The sequence below is a fragment of the Psittacula echo genome (assembly GCF_963264785.1).
Source record: "Psittacula echo genome assembly, chromosome: 16".
Classification (NCBI taxonomy): domain Eukaryota; kingdom Metazoa; phylum Chordata; class Aves; order Psittaciformes; family Psittacidae; genus Psittacula; species Psittacula echo.
Genome location: NC_137752.1, coordinates 2,743,631 through 2,755,030, shown reverse-complemented (window position 1 = coordinate 2,755,030; position 11,400 = coordinate 2,743,631). Strand labels below are relative to the sequence as shown.

Here is an 11,400-nt window from a genome sequence, read left to right as displayed (position 1 = left end):
ACTGAACTGGTCCTATGTGGTGAAATAACCCAAGAGTCTAGAAATGGCTGAACCTTACAGAGATTACAGACAGTGAACACTGGGGATTTTACCATCAGATAAGCAGGAGAGCAGTACTCACACACATATCCTGCTGGAACATCTACACAGGTGGTAGCTTCAGGACATGGGTCACTTTCACACCAGACTCTCTCTTCACAAAATTTCCCAGTGAAATTTGCTGAGCAGTTGCAATGGAAATCATTCCAGGTGACAGTGCATGTGCCCCCATTCTGACATGGTTCAGACTGAAAAACAAAACAGCATTTGGAGGCAGAGTAATTCCTCTTTGCATCTAAGAGAATTTGGTAGAAGGAAACGTGACAGCAAAGATTAGTACAAGCAGCGCTTGAATCAAGAAAGAAGGGTAATTAAAACAGAGATTCAACAGCAATGAAGAAAGCACAAGCGTCTCTCCACAAGAAATTCCCAAGACCCTTCCTCTCCCTGTGTGCCCTGGTGCTGATGAGATACTCCCCAGGCAGAGTTCCATCAATTTAGAAAAGATCAAAACACTAAAGCAAAAGTGAGAAACAGAACAAACAAGCTGGAATGCTCCCGGAAAGCTCTGTTACTAGGAGGACACACCTAATACCAGAGGTATGGCGGTATGTTACAGCAAGAAGGGCATGTTACATGAGCAAGAAGGGCAAAATTAGGGAGTATGGCCACCCCACCTTCACGTGTGGTGTGAACCAGAGGCAGCTGCTCATCTAAGAGCACTATGGAGACAGTTCCTTGAACTGTCCTTGCTGAAGCAGCAAATTCCTGGGAAAAGAGGTGGTTGTGCAATTGAAACAGGAGGAAGGGAGGAGCTGGAAAGGTTACTGCTGTGAGGCTGGAAACCGCAACAAGTGTGCGGGCTCAGCATAGGCCACGTAAGAGCGGGACTGCTCAAGTTCCACAAACTATAAAAACTACAGAGAAAACTTGGTGCTAAAATTGTAGGTAGATTATTGAGTGACAAAGGAGCACACAGGACTATGTGTCCTCCAAAACTTAAAAATAACCACCCTCCTGGTATCAGCAACAGTCAAGCTTCTCTGTAAGCACAGAACTGTAATAAACAACTGCACACATGCAGAGCCAAACGAGGGGCATCATACCTTGCAGGTGTTATCAGAGATGCAACCATTCACCAGATTACCACTCTGAGTCCTATTGAGTTCCTGTGGCAGACTGTAGTTCTCAACTTGAAGAAGCTGTATTTGGTGGCTGTTCAGTTGGAGGTCTTGCAAACAGCCTTTAAAATAACCTCCCCACATACCTGCATTGTCTGGATTAGGATGCCCACCAATATACACTTCGTAACCAGCTAAAAGAGGTCTTGCTATGAGCTGTCCCAGCTCCACATATGTGCCCGATTGGTGAGCACCAACAATTCCTCCTTGGAAAGACAGAGCTACCAAATGTCTTCTCCCATCAACCAGATTTTCTGGAAATGTCACAGTATCTGCAGACAACATCTGTATCTGCAGCCTGCCATTCCTCAAGTACACGGTGAGGCAGGGGGCAGTTTCACTGCTGATCTGCAATAGCAAACCGTTAGGTTTCCGAGTCCGAATGAAAAAGGAGATGTTGAAGTTTGTACCGAGGCTGTCAGAGAGGCTGAAAGAGGCAAAACTGGTAGAATTCTCTAGGCCAAATGTTGCTGCTGGGCGCTCTGGAAGAGAAAAGAAACTCACATCAGCTCAGTGACAAGGGGAATGCAGCTAGCACAGGGATATTCTAAGCAGCAACTCTGTACGAATGCAGCAAGATCTTTCTTCCCAACATTTTCAACATAGATCAGAGTAATTGTGCTCTCTCCCCACACAGGTCTGTGAAATTAAGAAGTAGGTGAATGCATCCTTGCTTTCTCTGGAGGGCATGAATTCAAGCACCCAAGTTGCAGAAGAGGGAAACACAGGTCTAGCAGAGCCCTTGCCATGTAGCAGATTGACTCAAGGACTTGTAAACTACAAAGCTGCTTTTAAAATTTGTGAATTTGGTAACTGCAGAACCACCTTGTCCTTGCCATGCTTTGGGCTGAGGGGTGAAACAAAAAACTGAGCAGGATTACTATAAGCCTTGCAGGAACAAAAGAAAAATGCAAATAGATATTATTTTAACTCAAAATTGTCAAAGAGCTTCCTTTAACACTGTGTTTTATCTATAAAAAAATACATTCCTTTTCATCCTCAACTCCGAAGCTCAAGATCAACTTTTCACAGTAAGACAACTTCCCAGCCCTGCTGCATTCACATAGATCTGATACAAAGATAAAGTCAGAGCCTCTGGCTCAACAAGGAATAACACCTGCATCACAAACTGACAATCATTCCTGCAGGAGCAAGTGACTGGGAAGGGATCAATGAGAATTTTCTTCACAGAGGGGTTTCCTTTAGTTTTCTCACTGGTCAAGTACAAAACCCTGCTTCCAAAGCTAGCATCACTGCTTACCTGGTATCTTTAATGCTTATCCAGTATCTTTCAAGCATGGGGTGACAGAGAAGCTGGCAGATGCAAATCACATGACACTTACCATATGAGCAAGCTGGGCCTCCATAAGGCCTGGAACAGTCACACCTGAAGGCTGCCCAAAGGTCCACACACAGCCCTCCATGGAAACAGGGCTGGGAGAGGCACCACTCGGTCCGGTCACAGCCCCGCTTCACTGTGGAGGACTCATCCTCAGGCAGGTCCGCTGGGAGCACAACTTCAGTGTCTACCTGCAAGTCCTCCATGCAGCCAACAAAGCCTTGCTGGCTATGTGTGTTGTTGGCCATTGAATCCTCAGCACCTCCCACATACATGTTCAGGAAGGTATGTGGGATCAAAGCAGTGCCATGTGGGACAGGAGAGCTCTTCAGGCAGACACCTGCATCACAAGAGTCATGCCAGAGCTTTAGCTCCATAGTGCTGTGCAGAACAACTTCAACTTTATGCCACTGGCCATCATCAACTCTCAGTCCCTCCAGGAGCAGCAGGTACCAAACATCCTCCTTCTTCAGTCCTGCATGCAGAATGCCATCGTAGAGCTCGAGGAACAAGTATTCAGCTTCATGGCCTCGGTAAAAAAGGATAGCGCTGGGCAAGGTGGTTCGGAACCGGAGGGACACGCTGGCAAGTTGATCTCCTGCTACGTCCCTCCTGCTCTGATTGTTCACGGGCAGCTCAGTGAGGAGATACCCTCTGGAAGCAAAGGAAAACGTTGTTGGTGTTGAGCATGTGGCATCATAGAAACCAGGCTGGCACTGGCACAGGTGGCCATGGCTCTCAGCTTGGTAGGTTGGGATGCACAAGGCCTCATTTTGGCAGTCATGCGTCTGGCACCCAGTGAGCTTGACAGAGCAGTTCTTCCCTCCCCATATAATGCCATCCTGGCTAGGGGCACAGTGGCAGGTATAGTCAGCAATGCCATCCTCACAGACAGCTCCATTCTTGCAGGGACCCTCCTCACACTCATTGATGTTAACAGCACATTCCACACCTGCGAAAGAGATTTAGAAATGGGATCTCACTGCAGGGGATTGTGACTCCCTTTCCCAGACCAAGCCTGGCAGGCACAGGCTGCCCTCCAAGCCATTCTCTTCAGGAAACCACCAGAAACCAGAGCTCCCAGCAAGAAGCCTCACGATCACTACAGAGTGGCCTACCACTGACATAAGAGCAAAATAACCCCACACTTCAGTGCTGCCCTCCAGATGCTGCAAAGAAGGGGCTATTTAGAGAACTTCAGCCAGTTGGCCCCCATTATCCACCAAACAGTCCTCTCCCAGACAATCTCTAACACCACAGGTAACCAAAATGCAGAGGACATTAAAGAAATACAACAGCACAGAGAAGGATTTTATGCTTCTTTCATAATAGATTTGCTACGTTGAAACTTAACTTAAATCTATAGATCTGACCAGAGACACTGTTACAGATGGCATTAAATGGGAAGTTACTGGAAAGCCTCAGTTAAGAAATTTCAAATTCTGAAATGACCCTGAGTTGTAAAACACTCACAGAACTCAATTCACTACCTAATACCAAACAAAACATGCTCCACAGGCATCTTGCCACACTTGCACTAAGCTGATGCCTGTTCTGTCCAGAAGTGAACTGGGTAAAAGGTACTGCACTGCGTACGTCTGTCTCCTGGAGGCACATGTATCCCAATAGGGCTCTAGTAAATTACAAGACATTACACTCAAATTTGGCTAATGAAATTCTGCTGTCATTTTCCTGAGTATCTCCAGACTGACAGAAGAGCCCTTCTGAACCAGTTCACTTTATCTAGCCCATAACACTGGTTTTCACTAATCTTCAGAGACAGTCACATAGATAAACCAAGCATGGATTATCCCAATCTAATAGCATTACCCGCTCGAATCTAGCCAGCAAGCACAATGAGGACAGCCGAAAGAAAAAGAAGGAATTTGCACACAAAGGAGGGGAATCAAAACACAAAAGACATTTGGAAAGAAAAGCCACTAGACAGAATGTGCTTGTCAAAGAGATTAGAGAGTTGCCTGAGGGGAAGAGATGAGGGGAGATGGGGCATTAGGAGCACTGGAGCTGGACTTGATGTGTGATAAAAAAGAACTTAGCAAAGAGATAGGCTTCTGGAATCTTGATAGTTTGACCCCCTTATGCTCCAGCAATGCCTCACAGTTTGCACAAACCACTAGTACCCTGCTGTCTAACCAAGCTGCTTTACTCCTTTTAGCCCCCGTGTTTAGTGCTGTTACCAGTGCTATCTCTGCAGACTGGTGAAGCTTCCAGCTCCAAAATGTTGGTTTGTGTCACTGTAGGGACAGAACATGTATGGAGCTCTGAGAAGCACTGAAAGGAATGGAAGGCTCTGGTAATTCTGCTCTTTTCCAGCTATGCTAGAGCTGTTCTGTAGGCAACATTACCTCAGATTCCTCTAGGACACAGCTCTACTGACCTAAACTGCTTTAGAAGAAAACTGCTGTGTAGTGCCTGTGGAAAAGCACTGAATTTGGCCAATAACATCTGCCTTGAAGAAGAGCTCAACTGGTGGGCAGATTCAGAGTTGCTAATACTACCTTCAGCACAGGCCTTTTTCTCAAGTGTTTAATGCTGGGCTTGCTCAGCACACAGAACCTGGAGTGTGATCTTACCTGTAAAGGAAGCAGCAAGGATAGAATTAAGATTTCAGCACAAAGCTATGGCCAGACTTGAAGGAAATTAATTGAAATAAATAGAATGTAATGGACATCTCTCAGCTTGGAGAATCCCAGTCTGGGAGAAGATGGGAAGACTTCAATTGGAGTTAAGATAAATCAGTAAAGCAGTAGAACTATGTGGCATTTTCTGAGTTATTAGTGGATTGGAGGGCTCTCAAAAGCGTAAGAAGCAAATTTGCAGTCAGATTTAAAGGGAGATTTAAGCTGTTGAACTGTATCAGGAAGACAGGTCTGGTACAGTCCCAAATCCTTGAGATGCTGCTCATTTCAGATCAGAGCTGTTGATATTTACAGGGCAATGAGGAGGATTAGATAGCATTGGTTTGGATAACAAAAGGAGGGATGCTTTCAATCTCTGCATTTCTGAGAAGGCTGAGAGGCAGGGTGGGGAGCCCCATTTTCCACATTACATTCCTGGCCTGACCACATCTCCCTTTCCTCTGGCCAGTGTGTTCTGCCCATTGTGCCGCAGCAGGAATCCAGCCTAGGCAGCTTCCCAGCTGATACCTGTGGGCTGAGCGCTTCACACCAGGTGGCAAATTAGTCCCTATGGTGAGTGCACAACCCCAGGCTGGTGGCTAATTAAACAGCAAGCTTTCCCATGGGATGCAGCTGGTTTGATTTTCTTAGATTAGTGGTTTGAAATGGGTGAAAAGAATAAGCTAACACGTCACATCTTTGCACGCTGCTGTCTAACCTCACAGCTTACAACAGGCAAAGGGAAGAAATGTTCAGCAGCAGGAAGAGAGGAGTGCAGCTCTTCCTAGAGGAACCAAACCCACAAGCGTAATCTTTGTTATTGTTTCTGCCAGCAAACAGCCAGCCTCCACAGCACTAAAGCAGGAGGAGGAAAGCACCCCTAAAACATCCCCTAAGGTATTCTTGCCCTCCTAGAAGCCAGTGCAGAGCCAGATTTGAATTTGGAGCAGTTTTTAAAACACACTGGTGACAGAGGAAACTGCAAGAGTTCTGAGAATGTGGCTAACAACAATTGTTTCCTGGAAGTCACCCCTTACCGAACAGTTACATGGTGCTCCACCACTAACTCCTTATACATCTCTCAGTGACATTACCCTTCACCACCCAGTGCTCTAGCTCTCTCTCCTCCTCCAGCATCACCAGCGATTTTTGTCAACTGGATATATTGATAAAATAAGAAGGTGAGGACAACTCCATTTCACAAAACCAAGTAACTCTTAACCTATTCTTCTCTGTTGCCTCTGAATTTCTTAGCTCAAATGTTTACTATTATTTGAACCATTAACAGTAACAGCATGTTGCCGACCTGATCATTAGGAGACTTCAAAATACTTAATGAGTTTCTTATCTAGTTAAAGATACATAGACAAGCCAGTGGAACTCGTTATCTGAAAATCAGACAAGTGTAATTTAAAAGGCTGCTATCTGGAGACAAGTATTTCCAAACATTCCAGTTAATTTAGCAGTGTTTAAGCTAACAGTCCCAAGGTAATAATCCACAGGGGCAGGGGCAGAAACAGACACTTAGAAGTTGCTGAGCTTTTAGAGCCTGCAGTAGTTTCAAATACAAATCTAGCCACTAGATTCTGAAGTGTTACCCATGTGGTGAGAACAGCCTTGTTTCGTAAATGAAGTGTTACTAAAACCCATAAAGCTCACCATTCCCCGAATGAAGGTAATGATTTACTGAGTGCTGTTAATAAGGATTCACTGTATACAGTGTATAAATCACATACTTCAAAGATACATAGTATGTTCAAAGATACATAGTATGTTCAAAGAATAAGCACACAGAAAGAGAAATCTTCTAATTTAGCTGTCATATACCAAAAAAACTTGAAGGATGAAGTCTATTCATGGGCCCAATCTTGAAACATGGGAGTTCAGCGGGGCTTCCCGGCCAGCACCAGCTTGCCCTCTCCCATAAGACAACAACATTCCTAGCAACCTTTCCCTGGTGCATCCTAATTAGGGTTTGTATTATTACTATCAAAAGAAAAAAGGAGAGGAGGGAAAGAGGGGGGAAGAAAGAGAATTAGCTGCAAGCGGACCGACACAATTATATTTGCACAATTACTGCCATGGCAACACGCTGCTTTGACCTCTCCCCCACTGTGCACTACTCAAGGGGACGGTGGGGGAGGAGACGGAGAAGTGCACAGGCCACCAAAGGGGTGTCCTCAGACTTAAACCAAAAACTGCTTCTCAAGAAAGGAGTTTTACATCATGAAAGGAGAAAGGGAAATTGCAGAAACCTCTCTATAAAGCAAACCGAGCGTTTCACAGAAGTCCCAGGAGACACCTGTGTGTTTACACAGTACTCTCAGGCCAAAACCAAGAACCCACACCTTGGAACACCCCAGGCTGGATCACTGCAGTGAGCAGAGCAGGACTGCAGCAAGGATGCCCACGGAGCATGGCAACAGCTCTGCTTTCATCCTGCACAACAAGGAAATTCCTTCCCCTAAAAGTTTCCAAAACAAAACTTTAGGTCACTTCAGAATAAAAAACATTCTCCATTTCTAGTCAGTTCCTGTTCCTTCTCATGCTTTCAGCTACCACTAATCGCACAACCAGCTCCCTGCCCAGGGCAGGCATGCAAACATTCAGGACACACTGCAATTACTCTGTAGATCTCATTACCTGCTAGCAGAAAAATTCCCTTCAGGATCACGCCAATCAGCACAGATTTCATGGCCGACTCCTTGTGGACATTTGTGACAGTTGAGGGGAAAAAAAAAAAGGGGGTGAAAGGGGGAGGAGGAATGACAAAAAGGCTGGACTAAAATAGCAGAATGTGTGCAAGCGCTCCCTGATGCCAGTCAGACAAAAAGGGATTGGAGATGGAACCAGCCAATATAGAAGAGCCCTGCTCTGCAGTGAGAACTAATCCAGCCAGGCTCTAAACCTCCCCAGCTGGCCCCTGTCAGTGCTGACATGAAGAATGTGTACTCACAGGGCATTCTCACTCAATGTGTTGCAGTAATACCCGGCACTATCCACAGCATTAGCTCCAACAGTAAAATGTCAAGAGACAATCTCTTGCCCTCACCGCCTCCCAGGTGAATCCGTCAAATTCCAGGAACAAAGCCAAAATATGGATTTTTCTTTTTAGAAGCTAAGCCAACACACTGCATTTCCACCACTGTCTAATATCCAAACCATACAAATAAGGAGAGCTCCAAATGCAGAGCGCAACCTGGGCTCTGCTGTACATTCAATACCAACTTAATCAGGGACCAGCCCTTCACGTAGCACCCTTCCTCCATGTGCCCTGTTCTGTTCACTGGTGAGCACAAGCATTTCCACTCTGCAATATCCATGAAGAAAAGGCTCAAGTTTTAATAAGTATCATCTATTTTGCTGAAATCAAACTGAATGGAAGGAAATGCCCTGCCTTATGCCGACTGTACTGGTTCAAACATGGGACTGCACGATGAAAACTCTCTTTCCTCATTAGCCACCTTATAAAATTAACTGCTGCAATCTCTTCTTTTTCCTCTGTATTTATGGAGTTTTGTGGGGGTTTTTTACTGTTCTTTCATATCGTAAAGTTACTGGAGGCAGAATTGTACTTTCATCTTGTAGGGAACCCAGAGAAGGCTCTTATTTCTGCAAAGATATGCTATCTGGGAGCTTTTCCCCAAACTTGGAGCCTCTGTTAGTATCAATGTCAGGTCCAAGCAAACAAAACCTCCCACATGTCAGAGTCTGGAATCTGCTGTAGCAGTATCACTTTAAGATATTAAAAGAAAGCATTCCAACTACTCTTGTAGCTATTTTACTTTCTTCTTTTCACTCAATCCAAACATGCCAGTAAATTTATACAGATATTTCAAGTGGGAGGGATATGGTGAGTGTTTATTTCGAGTCAAAACTTCTCAGATAGTCACATCTGGGTCCTGTGCACACACAGACCTATCTGAGCACAGATTTGAAATACTATCTCTATTAGCTAATAACCCTTCTGTTATTGTTCAAGAGAAAACAAATGGGTAGCTTATGCCCATTCAACTGCCAACTGCAACTATAAAGTGTAACTGTGAAGATTGGAGAATGTTAAATCCCTTTTAAAAGATCCATATTTTGATTTATACACACACACACAGAGGTATATACTTACACACAGAGTCTATCTGTATATTGTTGATTTCAAATATATCACACCCAAATCCATGTAGCACAAGTCAGCACAGATTCTGATCACCTGCCACTCACTGCATCTTCTCAAATTCATTACATGAATATTGCTAATTAGAGACTGGGAATGCTGCCTTTCTCAGGATCAGGTTAAGGATATAGGGTTCTCTTAGAGACACAAGGATGGAGAAATATAGTCATTGACAATTCTAAATAGTACATATATCTATATGCGCAAGATAAAATACTTAAATAAGACCTCTTCTAAGTCAAATTGTGGATCACTGATCATTTGTTTCAAACTACACATAACTGAGGAGTAACTGCTTAGCTCCTTTAAAACTGGAAGATTCTAAGGGAATTAAAAGCATCAGAGGATTCTAGAGGTGTCAGGTCCCCATTCTTACACACTAGCAGTCATGCGATTTACAAGATTCAGTCATGGGGTTTAAATTCAGAGAAGTATTTTGTGCCTAATCATTTGTAAAACTTCTTGGAGGAGGTCAAGATACAGAACACTATGTCAGAGGGATCTTAGCAGCAAAATGTTACAAAATGGAGAGAGAACTTCGGATCTGACCCCTGGAAGTCATCTCTCCTGGGAGGCACCACTACAAGACTGCCATCTCACCGTATACAGGAGAATTCTTCTCTCTCAGACACTGCTCTGTCCAAGTACTTGCCTGGCCTGATTCTAAAGACGACATTAAGCTGGGCTTCACCCATTTCAGTTAGTAAGGAAGTGAAATTTAATACTTAAGAGTTGCTCCACCACTAATAATCCTCTCAAAAAGACTAACCATGGTGAGCTGGCATATCTCAGGCTGTTCACAGTCAGGAAATCTGCAGGGCTAGTTCAAAAGAGATTGTGCAGTCACAAGCATCAGGATCTCAGAGGACACTTTTGATCAAAACTCACCTGACACCTAGACACAGCGTGATCTAGACTGACACGTACGCTCCTGTGGCCTTCCAATCAGGTAACAGGAAAGCCAAAAGGTCTGATTAACCATGGAGCTATGATCCAGAAGGGAGATGCAATGTGGAATGGAAGGGAAGTATATGTGGGTCTCTCAAAGTGTTCCCAAGCTTCCTTCAGCTATATTTACCAAAACGGATTCTGCTGAAGGGGTAATAGTCCTCTAATCTCTTTACTATCTTAACCTTTTAGCTTGCCCTTTCTGTAGAGACTATATCTCTAAACCAAATCTGACATCAAGAAATAGCTGCACAAAAAAATTAAATCTATCCAAAGGTGGTTGGAAGGAACAAGCATCTCCCATTTATTTCATGACCTGTGACCCTGGAATTCCAGCCTATTTGATCTGGGCTAGCACTTTTACAGAGTAACCATTTATAGCTAGCTACACAGAAGGTATCCCACTTCTTTAAGGACAACTGACAAAGACATTATGGCTGAACAAAGTAGAACAGTCAATAAGCACTCCAATTACATTGAGACACATTCATAGTCACAATCACTCCCAAGTTTACCACCACATCACCTTCTGATTCCTCACCAAGGTAGAAGCATTCCTCAGTCATGTGCAAAACAGCTTAGAATTTCACCATGATCGCAAGGTGCCACTGCCATGGGATGTCTGCAATTGAAATGACGCTGCTCTTCCCCTCTCACCCAGGCTGACCCGTGCCACAGCACTGTGTTTTAGGCCACTGCCTTTCTAGAGACAACTTTAGCAGGAGTGCAGATATGAGTGGGAGGTACCTGTCTTTTTCATGTCCTGGCCTAAACTATTGACTGAAACCATTCCCACGGATAAAGTATTCATTTTTTCGGTTTTATTTTTCCTAAAGACAGGCTTTTCCTAATATGCTTTTTCTCCTTGACCACAGCTGACCACTTCTAAGACCATGGAAGATTCATTCTCCTCTCACTTCATTTAGTACCCATGCAATCTTCTGATTCCTACTTCTTTCATCCTCTCGGGGTACATCCTCCACTAAAGCACAAACTGACACACTGAACAGACTCTTCAGGACCTATTATGTCGTTCCCTTGGGAATGAGGCAACACTTTTACAACAACACTCTTTGAGAGCGA

At 44.4% G+C, this 11,400-nt stretch overlaps 1 protein-coding gene across 1 annotated transcript in view; it reads right to left on the bottom strand.

The window, feature by feature from the left end:
- CRB2 (crumbs cell polarity complex component 2) overlaps positions 1–11,400 on the bottom strand; it is a gene marked incomplete at both ends in the record, with an annotated part of 33,668 nt that overhangs the window by 5,294 nt on the left and 16,974 nt on the right. Inside the window, 3 exons of the mRNA XM_080630468.1 lie at positions 122–287; positions 1,146–1,702; positions 2,564–3,511. Coding sequence (XP_080486594.1) covers positions 122–287; positions 1,146–1,702; positions 2,564–3,511 — 1,671 coding nt within the window. The remainder of the gene's footprint in view (positions 1–121; positions 288–1,145; positions 1,703–2,563; positions 3,512–11,400) is intronic.